At 43.2% G+C, this 25,106-nt stretch overlaps 1 protein-coding gene, 1 non-coding gene and 1 pseudogene across 3 annotated transcripts in view; 2 read left to right on the plus strand and 1 right to left on the minus strand.

Moving 5' to 3' along the window:
• NCBP3 (nuclear cap binding subunit 3) overlaps positions 1-16,434 on the minus strand; it is a 29,907-nt gene extending 13,473 nt beyond the window's left edge. The window contains exons 1-4 of one of the 2 annotated variants that reach the window (XM_045773288.2): positions 16,218-16,434; positions 14,282-14,347; positions 12,261-12,366; positions 706-831 (exon numbers count right to left, since the gene is read on the minus strand). In XM_045773288.2, coding sequence (XP_045629244.1) covers positions 706-831; positions 12,261-12,366; positions 14,282-14,347; positions 16,218-16,400 — 481 coding nt within the window. In that variant the 5' untranslated portion in view covers positions 16,401-16,434. Of the gene's footprint in view, positions 1-705; positions 832-12,260; positions 12,367-14,281; positions 14,348-14,749; positions 15,957-16,217 lie in introns of those variants that run through there. The other variant, XM_087854693.1, reaches the window with a different exon arrangement.
• LOC123777208 (U6 spliceosomal RNA) lies at positions 3,460-3,566 on the plus strand. The gene has a single exon (XR_006775601.2). It is a non-coding gene; the product is annotated as a U6 spliceosomal RNA (small nuclear RNA).
• Positions 7,689-7,993, plus strand: LOC123776922 (small ribosomal subunit protein eS27 pseudogene; annotated as a pseudogene).
• Positions 16,435-25,106: the final 8,672 nt, after the last annotated feature.

The raw sequence follows: 25,106 nt of genomic DNA on the forward strand, positions 1-25,106 counted from the left end.
TCAATGAAAACACTGAATCAACGTCTTCTAAAGAAAGCAGCTGGCAAAATCAGGCAGCTACTCAAGGTACAACCTAGCAGGTCAGCAAGCTGGCAGTAAGCAGTTAAGACAAGAAGCCAGCGGAGTGGTTACCACAGGTCCTGCCAGACTTGGAGTGGGGAGGCAAGTAAGAATTACAGCTAGTTCACGAGGTGGAGAGCTCGCAGGTTAGGGCAAGCGGGTGAAGTTTCAAAGCAAGCAGAGGTGAGAGGTCTCATACAGTGTCAGAAGGTTCCAGTTTAGTCTAGATCAGATACTAAGGCAGAGCCAGCCCTAGGAAGAGCTATATGCGAAGGTGCGATGACAAAGTCTGAAGCCCTGAACACACAGCCCCAAGTCTACACAGTTGGATCCACCCCTTTGTTGGGAAACCGTGGGAGTTAAAGAGGCCTCAATCATGTACACAAGACTCAGATGCCAGCAACCAACCTCCTAGATTCCTGGTCATCACATCTGAGATGACTTGGAATACTCATGGAATATGATCTGGCAGATTGGCTAAGGCATTCTGGTTCTCATCAATGGACAACCTTTCTCCCCTAGCTCAAGGCAGAGGTTAGGGTACAGACGAGTAGTTTCAACCACAAATAGTCACCATCTGACACGGCAAAAACTTTAAAAATCATAAACAAAAGCATATTCAACAAAAAACTTGCGTGTACTTACAGGAGGTATCATCTAACCATTCAATGTGAGCAGGAGGATATTCTTTAAAATAGGAAAAGATATCCTGGGTACTCATCTCATCTACTCCACAAATGTAGATTGTCTCCAGTCTCACTTTGGGGATTGCTAGAAAAACAAGACACAAAAAAGATGACAGAATTTTCCCCACCCGCTATTGCACATCCCACCAGTAGCCCTTTGTAACAGTTCAGATAATGTGTTCAGAAAAGAAATATGCTAGAAGAGATGATAATTATTTCAAAAGAAATGAAATATGATAGTAAGGTGAACTATTTTAATCTTTATCACAGAGCTACAGCATTAAACAAATGATCTAATTCAGAACAAGCATATCAGGCTGAGAAAGATTAAACAAATGGTGTTAGTAAAATACATGATGCCTCTCCCCAAACTAACCTGTAGTAATTAAAGCATACCAAATTCAAGAGGACTACTCCTTGAACTTGACAAGCTGATTCTATAATGTTAGAATGTATGTCACACAGAGACGTGCAACAGTCAAAGACAATTCTGAAGAGATGCTGCCCCTGAATATAAAGCAGAGTAGACACTAGAGTGAAGAAATCCTACAACTCAATAATAAAATGATAGCCCAAAATAAAAATGAACATGGCCACACACTTCACACAAAAGGAAATACAGAAGGCCAATAAGCATACGAAACGATGGTTGATCTCACTAGTTATCAGGAAAATGCACATTGAAACAAAACACGAGCTTTCACTGCCTGTCTGTTGTTTAGTACAGCCACCTTCATTAACTAGCTAGGTCTTCTGGAGAATTCGCTGCTGCTTCTACATGCTTGCTGTTTCACGTTGTGCTTTTTATGTTATAGAGATGGATGGCTTCTTTCCTCAAACATCATAACCCAACCTCTGCTAGCTTCAAACTTCTCTTCTGTAGCTTCCTCACCTCCTCCAGCCTTCACAGAACAGAAGAGTCAGGGCCTTGCTCTGGATTAAGCTTTGGCTTAGGGGAATGGGCAGGTCTGATCTTCTATACAGACCACAAAGCTTTCTCCATATCAGCAAAAAGGCTGTTTCGCTTCTTATCATTCATGTGTTCACTGGAGTAGCACTTTTCATTTCTTTGAGAACTTTTCCTTTGCATTCACAACTTGGCTGTTTGGACCAAGAAGCCCAGCCTTTGGTCTCTCTTGGCTTTTGATATATCTTCCTCACTAAGCTCAATCACCTCTAGCTTTTGATTTAAAGTGAGAGACATGGGCCCTCTTTTCACTTGAACACTTAAGAGGCTGCTGTAGGGTTATTAATTGGCCTAATTTCAATATTGCTGTGTCTCAGGGAACGCGGACCCACGGAGACAGAGAGAAACGGGCGACCGGCCAGTTGGTGGAGCAGTCAGAACACGCGTAACACTTATCGATTAAGTTCTCCATCTTATAGGGGAGTGGTTTGTGGCATCCGAAAACAATTACAATAGTAACATCAAAGATACTGATCACAGATCACCATAACAAATACAATAATAATGAAAAAGTTTGAAGTACTGCAATAATTACCAAAATGTGACAGAAATATGAAGTGAGCAAATGCTGTTGGAAAAATGGCACCAACAGACCTGCTTGACAGTGTTTCCACAAACCTTCAATTTGTTTAAAAAAAAAAAGTAGTATCTGCAAAGTGCAATAAAATGAGGCGTTCCTGTACATGTGATAACATTTAAAAAATAAAATATGAACACCACCATATATTTTCTAAGGATAAGTATTTGTGTACACAAATACCTATAAAAAGGCCTGGTATAATTCACACTGATACCATGTGTTACCTCTGGGTTCCAGGAAGAAAGGCTGAAGGTTATAGTCAAAAAGGAACCTAATGAAAGACCTGTATTCTGAAAACTATAAAACACTAATGAAAGAAATTCAAGACGATGCAAAGAAATGGAAAGACATTCCATGATCATGGACTGGGAGAACAAACATTGTTAAAATGTCTGTATTACCCAAAGCAATCTACAGATTTAATGCGATCCCTATCAAAACACTAACAGCATTTTTCATGGAACTAGAACAAACAATCCTAAAATGTGTATGAAACCATAAAAGACCTCAAATATCCAAAGCAATCTTCAAAAAGAAAAACTAAACTTGAGGTATCACAATTCCAGAGTTCAACTTATATAACAAAGTGGTCGTAATTAAAACAGTATGGTACTGGCATAAAAACTGACACATAGATCAATGGAATAGAAGAGAAAAACCAGACATAAACTTACAATTATATGGTCAATTCATCTTCAACAGAGGAGGAATGAATATACAACAAAAAAGACAATCTCTTCAACCAATGGCATCCAGAAAACTGGACAGCCACATGCCAAAGAATGAAACTAGACCACTTTCTCTGACCATACACAAAAATAAAATCAAAATGGATTAATGATCTAAATGTGAGACCTGAATCCATAAAAATCCTTGAAGAGAGCACAGGCAGTAATCTCTCTGATATCGATTGTAGCAACATTTTTTTAGATACATCTCACGAGGCAAGGAAAATACAAGCAAAAATAAACTACTGGGAGTACATCAAAATAAAAGTTTCTGCAAAGCAAAGGAAACAATCAACAAAACTTAAAGGCAACCTACTGAATTGGAGAAGATATTTGCAAATAACATATCTGATAAAGGGTTAGTATCCAAAATATATAAAGAAATTAATATAACTCAACATCCGAAAACTGAATAATCCCCTTTAAGAATGGGCAGAAGTATTTGCTTTGGCTGCACATATAGTAAAATTGGAATGATACAGAGAAGATTAGAATGGCCCCTAAGCAAGGATGACATGTAAATTTGTGAAGCCTTCCATATTTTTTAATGCTAAGAGAAATAACTCAGTCAGAGAAAGACAAATATGATTTCACTCATATGTGGAATTTAAGAAACAAAACAAGGAAGTAAAGGGAAAAAATGACAGAGAGAAAAATCAAGAAACAGACTCTTAATTACAGAAAACAAACCTATGGTTACAGAGGGGAGGGAGATAGGGTGGATGGGTTAAAGAGGTGATAGGGATTAAGGAATGGACTTGTGATGAGCACAGGGTGATGTATAGAATTGTTGAATCACTATATTGTATACGTCAAACTAATATAACACTATATGTTAACTGGAATTAAAATAAAAACTTAAAAAAAAAAAGGGCAGAAGACATGAACAGAATTTCTCCAAAGAACATGAATTTCTCCAAAGAAGACATCCAGATGGCCAACAGACACATGAAAAGATGCTCAACATCACTGATCATCAGGGAAATACAAATCAAAACTACAATGAAATATCACCTCACACCTGTCAGAATGGCTAAAACCAACAACACAACAATAAGAGCTGGCGAGGTTGTGGGAAAAAGGAACCCTCATGCACTGTTGGAGGGAATGCAAACCGGTGCAGCCACTGTGGAAAACAGTATGGAGGTTCTTCAAAAAGATAAAAATAGAAGTGCCCTACCATCCTGTAATCACACTATTGGTATTTACCCCCAAAAAACAAAAACACAAATCCAAAGGGATACATGCAACATTATTAATAATAGCCAAATTAAGGAAGCAGCTCAAGTGTCCACTGATAGATGAATGGATAAAGAAAGACGTGGTGTATACAGAGGTACCTGGATGGCACAGTTGAGCAACTGAGTCTTGGTTTCAGCTCTGAACATGGTCTCTGGGTTGTGGGATCGAGCTCTGTAGTTGGGCTCTGAGCGGAGTCTGCTTGGGATTCCCTCTCCCTATCCCTCTGCCCCTCCTGCTCATGCTCTCTCTCTCTCAAATAAATAAATAAATCTTAAAAAAAAATGTGGTGTACCCACTACACAGAGGAATTATTCAGTCATAAAAAAGAATGAAATCTTGCCATTTGCAACGACATGGATAGAGCTAGAGAGTATAATGCAGAGCGAAATAATTCAGTCAGAGAAAGATAAACCACCCTACGATCTCACTCATGTGGAATTTAAGAAACAAAAGAAACAAGCAAAGAAAAAAAAAGAGAGAGAAAGAGAGAGACAAACCAAGAAACAGACTCTTAATGGTTACCAGAGCGGATGGGGGTGGAGTGATGGGTGAAACAGGTGATAAGGATTAAAGAATACATGTATCATGATGAAAAAAAATAAAGTAAATAAAAGTCAGTCCCTCCAAAAAAAGAACCTCAGCCTTACCAGGATTGTGTTATTTTTTTACTAAATACTTCAGTACATAGCTCACTTAATCTGTGTAGTTGTGCAATATGCAAATATATCAATAATTTTTTAAAAATACCTGTGTATCAACAACCTAACTTTATGCTTAATTTCTTAAAAAGATTTGAGGCAAATAAAACATTACATACAAAACAGGCCTGTGTAACTCCTCCACATCCCTTCTCTGAAGTAATTCTGTTAGGAATTCAATGTCCATTACCCTCAAGCATGTTTTCATATGTCTATTTAAAACAAATGAACCTAGGGGCACCTGGGTAGCTGGGTCGGTTAAGTGTCCCCAACTACTGATTTCAGCTCAGGTCATGGGATCCAGCCCCTAAGTCGGGCTCCATACTCAGAAGGGAGTCTGCTTGGGATTCTCTCTCTCCTCTCCCTTTGCCCCTTCCCTGCTTGCACACAGTCTTTCTTTCACTCAATAAGTAAATAAATCTTTTTTAAAAACCCAAAAAACAAAAGCAAAACAAATGAACTTAAAAGTATGCGAATACATTCGGATACAAAAATGTTTAAATACTTGCCGTTTTGTCATTTTGAAGAGTAAAAGATAGGTTTAATTAGAAGCCAAATAGATATGGTCAGACTAAATCAGGTGAGTGCTTTCCTGCCAGCCAGATTCATCAAGACTTACGAACTCTGGCAAGTCCTTATTAGTGACCAGTACTTCAACAGTGAACAGAGCCCAAATACACCTGAGACGGATGTCCGCACTGGACAGGAGCCTTCTTAGTTCTTTAAGCTAAATCATGACTTCGGAAGAAAAAAATCCTATGGGAAGTAAAGACATAGTTCTGAAGAAGGTAACAAGTAACAGGGAGAACTCCTGGTGATGGCAGAGGGCACAGACTGATGATCAGGGAGAAAATACCTTATAGGAGACTTGCTGATCTGATAACAAGGATTTAGTCATAAATGAGACAAGCAGAGAAAATAAAGATCAGAAAAATGACAAAAATAAATATCAAGAATATCATGGCACTATTCTATCAAAACATTAAATAAAAACCCTACAGGTGAGGAAACAGATTAAAAATAAAAGGAAAATAGTATAAGGAACAAAGCTTCTAACCTCAGATGTCTCTATTTTGAAGAAGAGAGAATGACATAAAAATCTAGGAATGGGCAATGGACAATCTTAGGTCAGAAGAAGCAGGTAAAGATGTAAAACAGGGATGCAAAAGCCCTCTCAGTCAGCTGGAGGATAAAAAGGTTCATCCTTAAAAGAGAATCAAACTGACAGTGACAGTGGCCAGATCCACCGGAGGTGGAAACTCTGTTAAGCTCAAGATCTGATGGAAGACTACCAAAAAAGAGTGCTCAATACTTCCTCACCTTGCTGACAACGTCACTGCCTAAAATAAAACAACAAAAAAGGCATCTGGATTTATATTCAGCCAATGAGAAAGGGCTAATGAGGTGGCAGTGAACATATGCACTGGGGAATGAGGATTGGACATTTACTGAGTACTGACTTATAAGCAAGGTGGTGAGGGCATTATCTTGGATTTTGCAGCAGGAAAGAAGACAATGAATGACAAATCGTAGGACACAAAACTCAAGTTTTTAGGAAAGCAGATTTCTGAAAATCCAGAGAAAAAGCAGTCAATTCCAAGGCCTCAGATTAAAATGATCAAAAACTTGGGGCACCTGGGTGGCTCAGTCAGTTAAGCATCTGCCTTCAGCTCAGGTCATGATTCAAGGGTTCTGGGATCGAGCCCGACGCTGGGCTCCCCAGGGAGCCTGACTCTCCCTTTGTGGTCTCTCCCTCTCTCTGAAATAAATAAAATCTTAAAAATAAATAAATAAAAATAAAATTATCAAAAACTTTGGAATACACTAAATATTGTAACTCAAGTATGAGAGGTGATCCCCAAAAAAGAAAAGGCAGCAGAGCTTAGGGGAGCACAATTTGCCAAAGAACAAACACAGATGCTAAAGAGTAAACTACTGACTAACATAAAACAGTAAGTGTAAGAAATATAAAAATCAAAGCGACTAACATCAGGCTATATAATGACATGGAAAATCCTGATGATCAGCTAAACCAATAGGACTACAGAAGGAAAAGCAAAAATAAAGTCCACACCCAGAAAGGATTAGAAAGAAATACACAAAATACTGACAATGACTGGGTTTGAGTGGTGGACTGTGGGTAATCTTTCCTCTTACTCTACTTTCCAAATTTCTTTGGTGAACATGAATTGTTTGTATAATATCTAATGAGGAAAAGGTTATAGTCCAGAATAAACAGGCTCATCAAAAATGCCAACAGCTTTGTTTTTAAGTGTTTGGAACAACATTGCTTTGGGAAGATGATGCAAGAAAAAGGGCAGAACTGTTGCTCTATTGTGCTATTCTAATAATTGACAGAACAGCTATTATTACATAAGAACTAAAACCCAAGATAGATGACAACAGCTAAGAATTAGTTTTAATAGGTTTAAATCTTCTAGTCAAAAATTACATCCCATTGCACCAACTCAAACACTCAGCTGTGATTTCAGAATTAAGCAGTAATCTCTAAATGAGGTAGATAATCTCTAGAAAGTTGCAGAGAAGGAGTAAAGTACCATAAAGCCTTAAGAAAGACTAATCATGTACTGATTCTCATAAAAGGAAAAGAGAAATTATTTCCCAAATCACAGACTGAAAAGATGTAATTCTCTGAAATTAAAAAAAAAAAGAGACAAAAAAAGAACCAAAAAACGTTTCCGGAGGTGACGACCTCCCCATAAGCCCATGCCCCTCGACAAGGACCTCCTGTACCCGTGGCCGCAAGAGGGGAAGAGGAAACACAAGAAGCAGCTGGTGCAGAGCCCCAACTCCTACTTCATGGACGTCAAGTGCCCGGGATGCTAAAAAGCACCACCGTCTTTGGCCACACACAAACGGTAGTTATGTGTGTTGGCCGTTCCACTGTCCTCTGCTGGCCCACAGGAGGAAAAGCAAGGTTTACAGAAGGATGCTCCTTCAGGCGGAAGCAGCACTAAAAGCATCCTGAATCAAGATGAGTGGGACACTATCCCAATAAACAGATTCTGGATTTGCCAAAAAAAAAAAAAAAAAAGCTTATCAGACAATCTATGATCCCTTAAGAAACCAAGTCTTTCCCATAAGAAAGGACAAGAGTTTACACTAATCTCTTTCTTTTTTGATAGGATTATCCAGACCTAGAAATTCAAAGAATACTATAGATGGTGTTCTTACCTCAGGTTTATTAAAATATGTAATCTAGTGCCTCATGACAATAAAATGAAATGTGGGCCTGATAACAGAGTAAGACTAATAATTCATGGACTTGTTTCATGGCATGATATAGGATTATCTTGTTTAAGATTTACCAACAAGATGTGGATGCAGAAGCCATGCATACCAAAGTGAGGAGGTAAGTATAGCTAAAATGTTGAAAGGTAGTTATAAAATCAACTCAACAGGCTGAAATAGTCTTGAAATCAACAAGATGTAAATTGATAAGGATAAATAAAAAGGTAATTTTTAAAAAGTGTCTCGAGTACAAGATGAGAAGACTGTTTTGATGGGTGCAATTCCTAGGGAAAAACCCTGGGTGCTTAGGTTGACTAGAAGATTAATACAACACTATGAAACAGCTAGGACAGAGACTACAGTAATAGTCCTGCCACACTCCCCATGAATCCAACCATATCTGGAATCAACACCTCAAGTTACGTAGGGCATTTTGAGACTGGAAAGAGTCTAGAGGAAGGAGACCAGAAAGTCATGTCACATAAAGAAAGTTTAGGGCACAGCCTGCCTATTCCCTCACCAGAGGTTTACCGTGTGAATAAAGAAAGGACTTAATGTTGTTCTAAGAGTCACACTGTAACTAATAGAAATTATTAGAAAGCAATTTCTGCTCAACATCAAAACTGACACTTATACATAGTTCTCGTGCCACCACTAGGAAATGTTCAGGTAAAGGCCAAAAGACCATTGAGAACCTTGCCAAAAGGCCTGCAGCACTGGGTAGGAGGTTGGTCTAGATAACCTCTAAGTCCCTTCCAACCATGAGAGCTTTGATCTTGGGGATAAGGAGACTAAAGCTGCTTGACACTGAGTCACTCAAGAGTAGCAAGAACTCTTGATGCAGAATGGTCTAGTGCAACATATCACAAACTACGTCCCTGAATGCTGGCAGAGAGGTTAGCAACACAGGCCTTGGTCAGACCAGCCTCCAAATCCCAGCCTTGCTACTTACCTAGCTGTAGGACCTGAGGGAGCTTCTCAAACTCAGCACCTTAGTTTTCTCATCAGTAAAACAAATGATGACTATTCTCCCTTCACAGCATTGCTCAAAGGGTAAGTTAACCACATAGCAGAGTGACCAGTACATAATACACATTTATCAAGCGGTATCTTTATTATTAGAATTAATAATAATAAGAAGAAATAACTTGAAACCTGGTGTGGCTACAGGAGTCAAGATACTTATTCCAATGTCCCCATTCTCCCAAGAGGCTAGGCCACTTAGATGACTGCCTGAAGATGGAGAACATCAGATAATGATAACATTTATTGGGCATTTATTATATGCCACTCTAAGAACTGTAACATTTTAATAAAGCCTCTCAATAACCCTATAAAAACTATCATTAATCTGCCTTTCCAGATGAGGAACCTGAGGTTTAGAGGCTAAATAACTTGCCCAAGGTCACAGAGCTAGGAAGTGACAGGTCAGGCTTCAGAATCCATGCTCTTAACTGCAACATAAAAGGCTCTCAATCCTGACTATACATTAGAATTACCTGGGGAGACACAAAAGAACTATCTCTGGGACCTTTACAACCCCACTCCCATTCTAATTTAAATTGATCTGGGAGAGGCAGCAGGGTTCTCCAGAGTTCAGCAACCAATCCTAGGCCATGCTGCCTCCTAGATGAGAAACAAGTTGTAATGAGCAACTTGCTCTAGCTGACATCCCAGGCAGATCTATTGCTTTTTAGAAATATCTTTAGAACCATGAAATCAGAACTGTTTTTCCAAAAAAACAGAAACAAAAACAAAACAAAAACTTCTTTTTTTAGATTAAAACTTAACTCTGAGAGTAATCCTTTTCAGGTAGGTATCATTTTTCCACTTTACAAACAAGGAGACTGAGACCTAAAAAGGTTCAATAACTTGCCCACATTCACAAAGAAACTGAGACTGAATTCCAGGAGGGCTTAGCATGCTAAAGAGTTCCAACAGTGATGAGAGAGAAATTTGAGTGGGTGATTAAGGATGCTTTACGGAGGAGGAAGTGACATCTGAACCAGATAAAGCATGGGGTAAGGAAGGGCTAATCTGCAGCAAACTGAAAGGCATGAATAAGATCAGAGCAAGATGTCCCAAGATGGGAGGCCTGGGTGGCTCAGTTAGTTAAGCGTCTGCCTTCCGCTCAGGTCATGAGCCCAGGGTCCTTGGATGAGCCCCGCATCAGGCTCCTTGCTCAGCGGGGGAAGCCTGCTTTGCCCTCTGCCTGCCACTCCCCGCCAATGCTTGTGTGCAGGCGCGTGCTCTCTTTCTCTCTCTGACAAATAAATAAAACCTTAAAAAAAAAAAAAAAAAGATGTCACAAGAAACGTTTACAGGACTAGAAGTAAACAGGTGTGGTAAAACGATGGTGCTTAAAGGTGGAGCTGTGAGAGGCCTCAGAGCTCTACTTGAGCCTAGACCGTATAGGCAGGCACATGAATGCCAAGCTGCACAGCTGTTCTGTTTTCCTAAAACAGAAATCCACTCAAGCAGATGCCTGGAAACCCAGCCTGCACGGGAAGCAAGGTCATATTTCCAACTTGAACTCGTGATGCAGAAAAAGAATAAAGCAGCATCCAGAGTTGAGCTCTGTATCCAAGTTACTCTGTCCACTGGGATGGACTGAGGAGGTTTGGGTTTATGGTATCATATACATACTATAAAGCAACAGAGCAAAGTAATTAAGAGCAAGGCTTTAGAGTCAGAAAACCTGAGTTCAAATCCTGACTACTTTTATTAGTTGTGTAAACCTGGGCATTTATTAAATTTCTTTGAGCCTGTTTCTTTCTTTGTAAAATAGGAATAAAAATATATTCCTCATAGGGTTCTCGTGAGAAATGAATAAGAAACGAATGTGTAATGTGCTAGTTAACATAGTGCCTCATAAGACAGCAAGTTCCCAAGAAGAGAAACTCACACAGCAAAGCAGAGACCTTTAATGTGCATTCAGAGGGATGCCTCTTAATCCCTTCACAAATACCCAAATTTGCAAATACTACAAAAGGAGACCTTTTGCACTGATGGATTTATATCAGAGTGGAATAATATGGGCTGTGAATTAAAAAAAATAATAACTTTTCCTTTTATTTATAAATTGCTTTGGAAGACAAGGGCAGATTATAATTCAGGGTGAGTTCTAGGAAGCAAAATACTTACCCTAATAAAACACAAAAATAAAATTACAAACCTGTATCACACAAGTATTAACGGCTTTCCCCTACCAATCCCAGTATCCCTCTGACTCCCCTAAAAAAAACTATCAGTGTGATACACTTCCATTACATGTTTTAAAAGGTTTTATTTATGTATTTGAGAGACTGCGCACATGTGAACTACCATGCAGGGGGAAAGGGCAGAAGGACAGGGACAGAGAGACTTAAGCAGACTGCACTGAGCACACAGCCCAACGTGAGGCTTCATCTCATGACCCCATGAGGTCATGACCTAAGCCGAAACCAAGAGTCGGATATTTAACTGACTGTGCCACCCAGACGTCCCACACGTCCATTACATTTAAAGGCAAAGAAAAGTTAGCACTTCCATGATAAAAGCAGAAAATGATTAAGATTCTATAGAAGTATAGGTTCTAATCTCAGCTCTGCCACTAACCGGGTGACCTTCTCTGCGCTTTCTCAGACAAGATGGTCTCTCTTTTCCAGCTACAGCATCTAAAATATAGCTAATAGCAGCTCAACTTTATTTTCTTTCTAAAGATTTTATTTATTTATTTGAGAAAGAGAGTGAGAGAGCAGGAGAGCCGGGTGAAGGGCAGAGGGAGAAGCAGACACTGAACAGGGAGCCCAATATGGGGCTTGATTCCAGACTCCAGGATCATGACCCGAGCCGAAGGCAGAAGCTTAACTGACTGAGCCATCCAGGTGCCCCAGCAGCTCAACTTTAAACACATCACCTCAGAAATAGACGCTTCGAAAGTCCCTTCCCTTGGGAGTGTTTGGATGAGGACTGGACATGCAAGGCAAGGACAGAAGGACAAGGCCATGGCAGGGAAAACCCATTCTCTGGGGAAATGCAGAAAAATACCCCCCCAACACACTGTACCTTTCTTCATCATGTCTCGGTCCAAGGCGACATTTCTTTGGGCAAGATTTACTTCTGATCGAAAATGGAAGCGCTTGGCTCGCTGTTCTTTCTTTTCGATTGCTTCCTAGAAAAAGCCAAAGAAGTGACACATGGAGAAGGAAAGTTAAATCACAAATGCAACATAATGCTTCAGTGACAACCCTAAAGTAAATCAGAAGAAATAAGCAACATTGTGCTTTAATAATTTTTGCAGAGAACTGGATATTCACAGTCAATGACTGGGAGAGCATATACTAATACTGCTATAATTTGTAATTATCTCTGTGATTCAATGCCTATCACTTTGTCTGGGGCATGGCAGGAACTCGATGAATATTTATTGATTCAACGAGTAATGAATGCTTTAGTTCTCTGACATTTTACTTATTATTAGGAATCATGCAAACAAATTACAACTAAACAATCTCACTCCAATCTTCCAGGTGCAGAAACTGAGGTACAAAAAAGCCAAAAGGTTTGCTGGAGATACTTTGGCTAGTAGGGGGGCAGATCTTCTGATCTCAGTGCTATTTCTAGAAGCCCCACCACCACCCCCATTTCACATCATCTGTGTGCATGGTAATCACACCTATCACATTATGTCTGCCTGAGCAGTCCATTCCCTAAAGTGTTTCCCTGTTTAAAAATAACACTGAAGCAAAGAAACTCTCCTCTATTCTAAGCTTGTGTCCATGGAATTGCCAGTTTTCATCTTTAAGTGACAAGAAGCCCTGATACTTCACTGAAAAACAAAGTAATCAGCTTCATAAGTTTTTCTCCAAGAGCTAAAATAAGTCCAGGTCCAACTGTGGGTTTCTGATAGCTCTTAGGAACTCTTCACTAATTGTACATTGACTTTGCCACACTAATTGAAGGTCTGACTACAAGAAAGCTTGTGGGGATTGGTAAAGCAGCAACACTTTGTTATTCCCCAACAGTTATGCCAATTTTCTTCCCAGTGCAAACAACAAATCTACCTTTCCTTAGTAACAACTTAAGCCCCAATTCTGAGGGAATTTCCCACCCTTTCCCGCATACATGTTTCATATAAGGGCTAACTGTACAAGAGTAAGAAGAGAACAATCTACTTCTTTTTCAATTATAGTAAGAAAACATCTTCACTTTACTGTATTTTCTTGCCTGTCTAAAAGATGACTAGTTCTTTCTTTTGGCCTTTAAGCAATCTGAGACAGATTGAGACCCAGATAAGATACAAAAAAGGTAAGCATGACATATTTCTTTTTATTTTTGTTTTTATCTGCCCAATATAGTTAAACAGTACTATTACTCAGAATTATAATTCAAAATTCTGTTCTAAACTTAATTGCACACATTAAAATCAGAATCAATGTCCCAGATGGATACCACCAATTAAAGCAACAAATGTATACTGACTGTTTATAATAAGGAAAATAATAGGTTAGGCTCTGTAAAGAGTTACTGGAAAGCTGGTAACCTAGTAATAGCAGTCACTAGATAAAAGGCAATACTCTCAGGTACTGAGAATAATTCAGCTGACTTGGCTTTCAAAGTTTAGACAGCCACACAATCAGGAAATCCTATTTTTCTAAGCCTGTGACCAGTGAAGTATAAAGACATTTACTAACAGCCTACTATATGCCAGGCACTTTTCATGTTTTGTTTCATTTAAAGTGGAAACAGTATTGAAAACAGTATTTAAAAACACATTTTTAAAGAGTAGACATAACATAAAAAAAGCATTCCCAGTGCAGAACTTTTTCTTAGATATGGTTAAGCACAGGCGACTGGGTCATGGATTTTATCTTTTCATAAATGTAAGAACACAAATGCTGCCTGTATGTTTTCAGGATGCATGAAGGCATCATTGTGTAATACAAAATTTAAGTTAAAAAAATGTTTTAATCAAGCAATAAAAGAAAAAAAGGAGGTAAAGAGTAACTGCTATTCCACAAATCCTAAGGACCAAGTTCATTCAGTTCACTGACTTATCAAAATGAATAAATTATGGTCTGTCTTACCTTGGAGGTGACATCAATTCCGGTGATGAAGCTGCCAGCCTTGTTTTCATATCTTCTGCTTGTGTCCTAACACGAGGGGGAAGAGTAAGAAATGCTAACAACAACTGAGGAAAAACTATGGTAAAAGACAGCCCCACAACGGATTCCTTTTGGATAGTCATTCCTTTCAGCAATCCTTCCTCACCCTGACAACCCTTTATTTATTATGAGGAAGCCTGTCTCAGTAACTCCAGGTAGTACACAATCAACCACTCTAACAAGAAGTCTTTTCTAGATCAGACCCTGTCCCAAACCTTAACTAAGTCAATCTGCTGAAGGTATTTATGGAAATGAAAATCTACAGGCTTTCATGAAAAATGCCCAAGTTAAGTAAGGCACACTCACTCATCTCCCCAGCCCACATTGGACAAATTCATCATGTCAGACGGAGCACAAGTCTTCACCAAAATGCAGAAAGTCCAGACTCACCTAGACCTCCTGGGGAAAACACAGCACAGTGCAATGAAAAGAGGATGGGATTTGGAAGCCGAAGACTGAAGTCACAGCTCTGAGAATCACTAATTACTTGACACTGTACAATTCCTTTGGCCTCTCTGGGCCTGGGTTTCCTCCATGGTATCTGCCTACATTCCTGACCTCTTTAACTGCTCTCCCATTTGCTCTACAGAACTCTCTATTTCTCCGACAAAACAATTTTGTTCCCATCTCAGAGCCTACTGTTGCCCCTGCTGCGAATACTTTCTTCCAAATCAGCTCAGGCTTCAGCTTAAATGTCACTATCAGAGGACCTCCCTGACCATCCTACCCCATTTGGTTTCCCCGCTCTGCACACCTTCTGCACTCTCTGTCCCAATAACATATTTGACCTTCTTCTTAGCATTTACCACTATTAGAAATTTTTTCTTTGTATCCTCCAACTAAAACTCTCCAGGAGAGAGTTTAATCTTGATCTTGATCAAATGCCTAGGATTGTGCCTGGCATATAGTGGGGGATGCAGTAACTGCATGTTGCACTGAACAAATAAAGGGATAATATCCACTTCACAACTGCAGCGATATTTAAACAATATAATGTAGTAAATGGTAAAATGCCACTATGTTAATTGTTATTACCAGAGTCATTATCATTTGCTATCTTTAGTGATCCTATCTTCCTCGCCTTTTCTCACAATTTCAGTTTAAAAGCCAGACTTGCTGATATGTGGTAAAAAGTAGTTCATGTTACATTAGAAATCAAGTACGTAAGAGTCACGCAGGCCTGAGACCAGCCCTAAAAACGGAACACAGGACCACCAGACCAAAAGCAAAACATCTCTCCCCACCCGTGTGATAAAAGATGGACCACCGACCACTGCCGGTTCGCTTATGTTTTGATCTCACCAAGGGTCACACGCTGGGGCCACGGTGTAGGTGCTACAGAGCAAGTGGAATGGACAAGATGACTCTCAAGTCCCAAAACAAACACTAAGTTTCTGCTGCTGACAAGTCCAATCCTCGAAGAGAAACTGCGAGCGCTATATTTTAACAAACATCAGCTCCAACGGAGACCCTGATGCAGGCGTCACCCGACAGCTCTTCTCGTTCCCGCCCGGGGCCCCGCCTTTATCTCAAACCCCCAGACACTCCAGCACCTCCTCGCTCACCCCCCTGCACAGCCTGGCTCAGAGAGGCCGCAAAGGGGGTGTCCTCAACTACCCCTAAGTCTCCCCCATCTTCTCCAGCCCCCTCAACACCCATTTCCGGGCGCCCTGGCGTCCTTCTCCCGCTCCCCGTCTCTCCTCAAGCCTGGCGCCTCCGCCCCCTTAGCGCTCACCCCCCTCTTTCCCCTTCCCCTGACTCCCCCCGGCCCAGGCGCCGGCCGCCTCCCCTTCCGGCCGGCTCAGCCGCGGGGCACTAGCTCAGCGACCTCCTCCTCGCCCCCGCCCCCAGCCCATACCGGGATCAGTTCTTTCAGCGAGCGCCGCACCGGCACAATCTCCAGCTCGCCCTCCTCCACCTCCATGGGCTCCGGCTCGCCACGCTCTAAACCAGCGTCCGCCTCAGGCGACGGGAGCCCTAGAGCCGGCCCCGCCGGGGCCTCTGCCTTCACCGACACTCGCAGGCCCCGTACGGCCGCCATAGCCGCCTGCCGGCCGCACCACTGAGAGCCCGCCTCCTACACTTGCCGGCTAGAGCGCCGCCGCCACTGGCCACAGAGCAGCCGCCGCTGCTCCCTAGAGTGTCACCTACTTCGGCTAGAAGCACCACACCCCTCCCCCTCGCCGCCGCCTCCCCCTGGTGGCAGGAGGAACTCAGGACAGCTGGATCGGGACCTGGCGGAGAGAAGGCGGGCCCGAGTGGGAACGGGGCGGGGCCTCCTGGAGGGGCGGGGCCCGAGGGAGATCGGTGTAGCCTGTGCTTAGAGAAGAGGTGTGCCTTGGGCAGTTAACCTGTTATAAAAGGCACCTTTTACTAAATGATCATTACATGTCAGTGACTGTTCCGACTGCTCGATATCTTACAACTGTATTGAATAGGTGCTACTACTAGCACCATTTCACATATGTGGAAACTGAGGCATAGAAATTTACCCAAGGTGGCAGGCTATTTATTATTTATTTGTTTGTTTGTTTTTTAAGATTTTATTTATTTATTTTGACAGAGAGACAGCCAGCTTGAGAGGGAACACAGCAGGGGAGAGGGAGAGGAAGAAGCAGGCTCCCAGCTGAGGAGCCCGACGTGGGACTTGATTCCGGAACGCCGGGATCACGCCCTGAAGGCAGACGCTTAACGACTGCGACTGTGCTACCCAGGCGCCCCTGTTTGTTTGTTTTTAAAGATTTTCTTTGTATTTCTTTGTCAGAGAGAGAGCGCGCGCACAAGCCGGGGGAGCAGCAGGCAGAGGCAGAGGGAGAAGCAGGCTTCCCGCTGAGGAAGGAGTCTGACAGGGGACAGATCCCAGAACGCTGGGATCATGACCTGAACCAAAGGCAGAGGCTTAGCCAACTGAGCCACCCAGGCGCCCCTATTTTTTATTTTTTTAAGTAGGCTCCGGCATGGAGCCCAATGTAGGGCTTGAGCTCACAACCCTGAGATCAAAACCTGAGCTGAAATCAAGAGTGGGATGCTCAACTGAGCGAGCCACCTAGGCACCCAGGTGACAGGCTATTTAAGGAATAAAACCTGAATCTGAGCTTCAGGCTCCAGAGCCTTGGTCTGTCACTTCTAGGCAGTTGGAAGGTTTACAGCCTACTTGCCTTGCCAACCTTTGTCTCTTTCAAGTCTCCCAGTATTTGGCCCATTTTACATACAGAACTATTGAGACTCCAGACAGTAGTGAGCTGCCCAAAGCCCAGAGCTTGAACCCCAATTTCCTGACTCCCCAGGGCTCAGTCCACTGTAAACTCCTGAGCATGGTTTCTTGCTACATTTCTGATAGCCTGGTTAGGAGACAGGGGGAGTCCTCGAGGCTTCCAGAGGGCACCACTGGTCAGTTTTTGCTTTGAGTCCTGATTTTGCACCTTCCTTCCTGTGTTACCTTAGGCTAGATCTGGCCCCTGCCTGGGCCTGTCTTCCCTTCTGAAGACAGGGTGTAAGTGGGACCCTAGGGTCTCTGAGGCCCTACTAGCTCTAACAATGGAGGAACAAATAATTATAAACTAAGGGAAGGCATAATCAGCATCAGACATGTCTGGGGTTCAAACTGACTGGCTCTGCCCCTTACACCATGTGTGACCTCGGCAAGCTACTTAACCCTTCAAAATCTCAGTTTCTTCATCAATAAAATGGGACAATATTACCCCCCCCACACACACACACAAGGAGCTTGTGAGAATTGAATGATATGTAGATGTAGGAGCCAACAGAAAGAGTATATCACATCAAAGTTTTTCTTAAATGTGAGCTGAATCACAGCACAAACACAAAATGGGGCTCTTTAGAGGGCCAGTTTTATTTGGTGACAGGGACACAGGAGTTACAAAATTGGACTGAATGCATGGAATGCTTTTGCATGAATTTTTAAGTTTGTGCTTGGGGTGGCCAGCTTTGGGTGACCGTCATAGACCCCAGCATTACACTTCTTTTCTAGGCCCGAAGGGGTAGGGGGATGGGGAGAGGAGGAAGCAGTCTTTCCACAGCTGTAGCCTCTGGAGGCCGGCAGAAAAGTCTGGGCAGACTCTCTCCCACAGGATAGGAGCCTTGTTGCTCGAGGGTTCAGGTATTGCGGTTCAACACAGTTCAGAGGAAAACCAGTTCCCTGGGGGAGTTCTAGCTGGCTGGAGAATTAGGAATCCAGAGCAAACCAGGCCAACGGGCAAACACGAGGGTTCCTAGACTCCTGCCAGGAATGCCCTCTGTGCCTATTCCTTTTTGGTCACCTAACTTAACCCTACCTCACCCCCTTCACCTTTGTCCTCAGTGCAGCCTGCTGAGGTGGAGCCACAGAATTAGGAGGGGTAAAGAATAATTTTCCAAAAAGTCAAAAAACATGACTTAAATATAAAATAAACACATATGTCAAAGCTTTTATTCACTGATTAATGAATGAGGACATCAGCAAGATATTAACACTAGTTCAAAAGAGAATTTGAGAGTGAGTACAGAGTTGGTCAAAGGAATGCTGAAATGAACTTAACAAAGTTTAATGCCCTACAACACAAGAAAGTGCAACATTTGGGGTTCCCCATTATCAGACAGAAAATATTTGCATTGCTATTGGACAAGAATCATTTACTCATAAGTTTCCTATGAATTAGCCTCTACTCTTAAAGAGTTGTAAAATACTCAATAATAAATCGGAAGTCGAGCAAAGGTAAACGTCCCTTGAAACTCAGATGATCCCCAGGTGGAACCGACACGTTGAACAGCACCTGACAGTACCCAGGGAAGACATCATTGTAGTTCTTTTTTCTGTTCCTTTGTCCTATTTCCAAAGTCTGGATGATTTCTTATTAACAGAAGAAACGAGGAGAGTGGGACATTAAGGGAAACAGGAGAGGGAGTTTCATGAAGGAAGTTATCAAGTGTCAAAAGCAGTGGAACTTGGCTTGGGTCTAGAGGTTTGTTGGCTGTTGGTGACCTTGAGGAGATCAATGCCCATGAAGGAGAAGGTAGATTAATGGTGGCATGTGAAAAAGTATGGACAAGTCTTTTAAACAGTTTGTGAAGATGGAGGCTAAGGGACAAGGGGTGATATTCACAGCGTCCTCTACAGGGTTCACTTTTTTTTTCTTTGACTGACATTGGACACACTCTCTCCTTTCTCTCTCTCCCATTCATGGAGGAGGGGAATGAAAATGTTAGAAGCCTACGGTAACGAAAGGAAAAGCAATTAAAAGGTAATATAAGCTTCTAAGGCGAAATCAAATGCTGCCTGAGGACTGGTAACATGGCCCACTGACCCGAGGTGATGCTTATTCAGAGATGTTCTTTAATGCAGTTTGAAGTTGGGCACACACAACGCCTTGCCTCACACCCCCTAGTTTATGTCTGTTCTTGGAACATGTTCAGGTTGTTAGCTAAGGAAAAATTTCCACAGTTAAAGGAAAGCTCATGAGGCAGCTGACCCTGGTGAGGGAGTTGTATCTATGTCCCCCAACCTCCTACACAGTTAAATTCTTGAAAGAACTATCTTCCCTCATTTTCTCCATCTGACTTGACCGCTCTGTATCATGGACACTGATGCTCACTCCCTAGTTCTTGAAACCACACACACTCTTCCCTTATAAAGCCACACTTGGTTTTCCTTTTTCATCTTTCCTGCTGCTCCTGCTCCAGTGCCTTTTTGGGTTCTTCCTCTTCACCCAATATTAACAGTTGTCCAGGACTCAATCCTAGACCCTCTTTCTTCTCACCCCATGCTCAATGTCTAGGCCATCTTATCACATCCATGGCTTCCAATTCCCCCACCATACATACCTCTAGGTCCCCCACATCTCCATCTCCATTTCTCCCTTATCTGAGCTCCAGACCCATATATCTAACTGCCTACTGCGCATCTTCCCTTGAGTGTCTCAAGGCACCTCTCTTCTCCTATATATTCCTCACGTCCATCTGCTTCTTTCCATCATCTTGGCTACCATTCCTCAGCTTCTTTCCATCCCAGCTATCATTATATCCTATCTTGTCTGGACACTGCAGTGGCCTTCCCACTGATTTCCCCTTTTTTCTGGTTTCTCCACCCTCATCCCTCCTCTACACTATAGCCAGACTGATCTTTTCAGTACACATTATCCAGGCCTGCCTTCTTCTCCAGCTTCATTTTGTACTGTGTTCCTCCTCACTCCCAACATCACCACCTCAGTTCTTGGTAAGCACCAGGCTCCCTCCTACCACAGGGGTCTTGCACAGCTTGGTCTCTTTCCTGAGCTTTCTTTCCATCTCTTTGGCCTAACTAGTTCTTCCTCAACTTCAGATCCCAGCTGGAGCCTCCTTTCCTCTGGGAAACCTCCCAACTACTCTTAGACACCCACCACCACAAGCCTTTCCTATACAGCACTCATATCAGTTCAAAATCATCCACATACATGCATGGCAACTTGATTAATGTCTGTCTCCTGTAATGGACTGTGAGAGCCATGAAAGCATGAACAGTGTTGATTTAGCTGATTGCCTAACTCAGTGCCCAGGTATAGAAGACCCTGGACATATACCGAAACGATGGATGGATGGATGGATGGGCATATCAAAAGAAAATGAGACTTTTGCTCACATAAAATTTAAAAACATGGAGTACCAGATCTACCACCCACCTTTACCAAATTCTAGACCAGGGCTATTCAATGTCCACCATCGCTGCTCATTAAAATCACCTAGGTAAAGATTCACACTGTAACTAGTAGATAAATAAGTCCTGGAGATGTAATACAAAGTACAATGATTATAGACAACGAAATTATTATAAATATAAAACTTGCTAAGAGACTAGATCTTAATTGTTTTCACCACTAGAAGAAATGATAATTACGTGAAGAGTCAGAGGTGTTAGCTAATGCTACAATGGCAATTATACTACAATACAAATGTATCAAATCAATATGTTGTACACTTAAACTTATAGAATATTATATGTCAATTACATCTCAATTAAAAATAATGAAAAACCTTAAAAATCAACTAAGAAGCTGAAAAGATTACATACTGTGTGATTCCAACTCTATGACATTCTGGAAGAAGCAAAACTATGGAGACAGGAAAAAGATCAGTGGTTGCCAGGGGTTGGGGGTAGGTGAAGGGTGGGGTTTGGGGGGAGGGAGGGATGGACAGGTGGGACATGGGGGATTCTTAGGGCAGTGAAACTACTCTGCATGAAACTGTAAGGGTGATACATGATATTACACATTTGTCAAAACTTATACAACTTACAGCACAAAGAGTGGACTCTGAAGTAAACTGTGGTCTTTAGTTAATTTTGATGTGTCAATACTATCTCATTGGTTGTAACAAACGTACTGTAGTAAGGCAAGATGTTACTAATGGGAAATGGGGCAGGAGAGGAGGCTGAGAGGGTATGTGGGAACTCTTTGTACTTTCCTCTCAACTTTTCTGTAAACCTAAAACTGTTCCAAAATATAGTCTATTAATTAAAAAAAAAAAATCCTGACACTCAGACTACATCCCAGACCAATTAAATCAGAATCTCTGATGGTGGAGCCCAGGCATCAGGGTTGTTTCAAACCTCCTTAGGAGATCTAGCGTGTAGGCATGTTAATAACTACTGTTTAGACTGAATTGGGAATGGGAGGGGCAGACCACAGCTGGGAGCCTTCCCTCAGCTTTGAGGTGGGCTCCCTAGGAAGGTGGGTAGATATTGGCACAGCTTGCCTTGAAGATGGGAGCATCTGAGTGCCTTAGGGATGGTCCCCTGGACTCGGGGAGGCCAAGTATCCAGGCTTAACCAGCTCCTTCCTCTGTTGCAGTTCCCCATTATTCCAGTTCCATTCCTTTGGCATAGACCCGTCTGGCCATAGGACATAGGCTCTTGAGGAGACCAAAAGTCTATGGGGTGGGGGTGTCACAAGGCTCTTAATGCAGACAGTATCAGCCAATTGCATGGACCATGGCTAGGAAAGTGACCAGTCTTGCTGGGAAGGGCACAGTGAGCCAGGCATAATAGGAAAGAAGGAGCCAGAGCGGAGGGCATCTGAGAGAGAAGGCAGGAGGGGATTCTTCCACATGCCCAGGAGTGTGAGGCAGTAGCCTTTGGAAAGCCAAGGGTGTGGAAATCTGGGTTATAGCTACAGGGGAGGCTTGAGCTAGTTTGCAGGCTAAGGAGCGGGAACAGGGGACCAGAAAAAGCCAGTGATATACAGGCCAGAAAAGGGCCTTACTAGGGATCAAGTGGAGAGAATGGGGCCTCCTGAGAGAAGACCCCCAACTGTGATTCAGCTGAGAGATGCTGTTTGAATGGTCTTCATCATGGTAGAACAGTCAGTGGGCAGATATAGGTTGAGAAAGTGACTCAGTCAGTGGGTGAGGTTGCAATTCCCAGGCCCTGATTCCAGTCTTGTAGGAGATGGACTAGACACAGATCACATGCCAAGGGTGTCTCTGGAGTTGTGACCAGGGAAGACTTCCTGAAGGAGGTGATACATGTATCCATGTATCTCCATCATTGGAGATGGTGGAGGCCTAGGCAGTGGGGAGGGCAGGGAGGCTGACCACAAAGCTGGGATGGGCTAATGACATACTGGTCATCTTGACCTGGGAGGGGACTGGCAGCTGCCCCGGAGAATGAAAGGATTGAGACTTTGCTCTCTGAGACATCCTAGCTGGAGAAATAAATGAGTCTGAGATGCCAGAGAGAAAAGCCAGGTCTGTGTGTGTATGACAGAGGGACCTGGACAGGAGATGGTCATTTAAGCCATGGCCACGCAATCTAGCAGGAGGCTGGAGTGGTGCAGGGCCAGGACTCTGTTCTGCAGGCGAGATGGAGGGCATGCCCTTCCCCAGACCCTCCTGGTCTCCTCCTGAGCCTCAGTTGACCCCCAGGGTCCAATACCACCCATTGCATGGCTTCCCCTGGCCTCCCTTGGCAGAGTCCCAATGGCCCAGGAGGAAGGCCTGCTTGTTTGCCTAAAGGGAGGCTATGTGGGTGTGTAGACCTGTGTGTGTGTGTGTGTGTGTGTGTGTGTGTGTGTGTGTGTGTGAGAGAGAGAGAGAGAGAGAGAGAGAGAGAGAGAGAGAGAGAGAGAAAGACACTAAGTAATCTGTGGGGTGTTTATATGGGTCCCAGTATATGTCTGGGTGTTCCCTTGGAAAACTGGAAACCTTAGTGGCCTTGAACCCCCCACTGTCTTCTACTTCAGGCTGAGACCATATAGGATGATAGAGATTGGGAGGGGTAGAGACCAGACAAAGTGCCTGTAGGTTCCAGAGCTCAAAAAGATTCTCTGCAAGTAATCAGGGCCTCCAGGGACATATCCAACTGCCCCCTAGCCTCCAGCTGGACACTGCTGGCTTGGGCTCAGCTCTCCTGTGTGATTTGGCTTGGAAATGAAGCCTCTGTCTCTGGTTTTCCTCGATGTCCTTCCCCTGCATAGGGTTCTCCATTTTCCTGGCAGCTTATGTGGAAAGACCTGGGTGGGGTGGGTGGACAGGGGATCTGGGCTCTAATCTGGCTCTTCCCTGACTTGCTATGTGAGAGAGACTGTTTCCTGGGCCTCAGTTTCCCTACCATAGTGTGCCTCCTGGAGTGGTCGTCCTCGTGGGGAAATGACATCATGCCCCTATGGTCCTATTCAAAGTTCTTATGCATGACGATCTGGCCTGTCAAACCCAGGCCCAGGGCTTGGAGACCAACGCTTGGGATAAACCAGCCGCTTGGAGGTGGGGCTGACTTTGACAAGCAGAGGCAGGGATGGGGGAAGGCAGTGTTCTAGAGGAGTGGGTGGACCTGAGGAGCCGTGGGGAATAAGGAGTGGAGTGTGGGGCATGGTCAGGAGAGCACACCCAGGGACACCTGGGTGGCTCAGCTGTTAAGCATCTGCCTTTGGGTCAGGTCATGATCCCAGGGTCCTGGGATCGAGCCCCGCATCGGGCTCCCTGCTTGGCGGGAAGCCTGCTTCTCCCTCTCACACTCCCCTTGCTTGTGTTCCCTCTCTCGCTGTCTCTGTCAAATAAATAAAATCTTTCAAAAAAAAAAAAGGAGTGCATACCCAGAGGGTAGCAAGGCTGATGGCAGGGCCTTCAAATGCCAGGCTGACCATTGGAGAAACATGGAAGGGTTCCGAAAGGGATGGGCATGGTCAGGTGGGTGCCCAAAGATTGTTCTGGTAGCCAGTGAGAGGATGGATTAGAGTCCTCGGGACCAAGGCCAGAAGACCAGTGAGGAAGTGAGAGATGGTGGGGAGGAAGTGGGGATAGACCTATTTACTACTCTTGGCATTTGGGAAACTTCTGCCTGGCCACCAGTGCCCCTCTTAGAGAGGGCTTGGTACAGTCCCTCAGGGGACCTTCCCAGAATGACCAGGAAACAAGCAGTAAGAGCTTTAGTATCCATTTCTCAGATAGAAAAACTGATCAGCATGCTGGGTAGCCTTTAGCTTGGTCTCCTGGTTGGTCTCATTTCACCCAGCTGAGAACTCCACAGATAGGTAAATACCAATCATGCAAGATGTACTGAGCCCATGGCCTCTAAGGCTGGTTCCAGAGAGCCCCAGAAACAGAAAGTTCTTTTTCTTTTAAGGGCCTCACTTGCTGAGTACTTACTATATACCAAGTACTGTATTGGATGCTTGGCACAAGGACTTCATTTAACTTCACAAGAACCCCCCCCCCGCCCGAGGAGGTGCTAATATTATCCACATTCTACCAATGAGGAAACCAAGACTCCTCCAATGGCTTG

The sequence above is a fragment of the Ursus americanus genome, chromosome 23 (assembly GCF_024610735.1).
Source record: "Ursus americanus isolate L20-20 chromosome 23, mUrsAme1.1.p, whole genome shotgun sequence".
In the NCBI taxonomy this organism is placed as follows: domain Eukaryota; kingdom Metazoa; phylum Chordata; class Mammalia; order Carnivora; family Ursidae; genus Ursus; species Ursus americanus.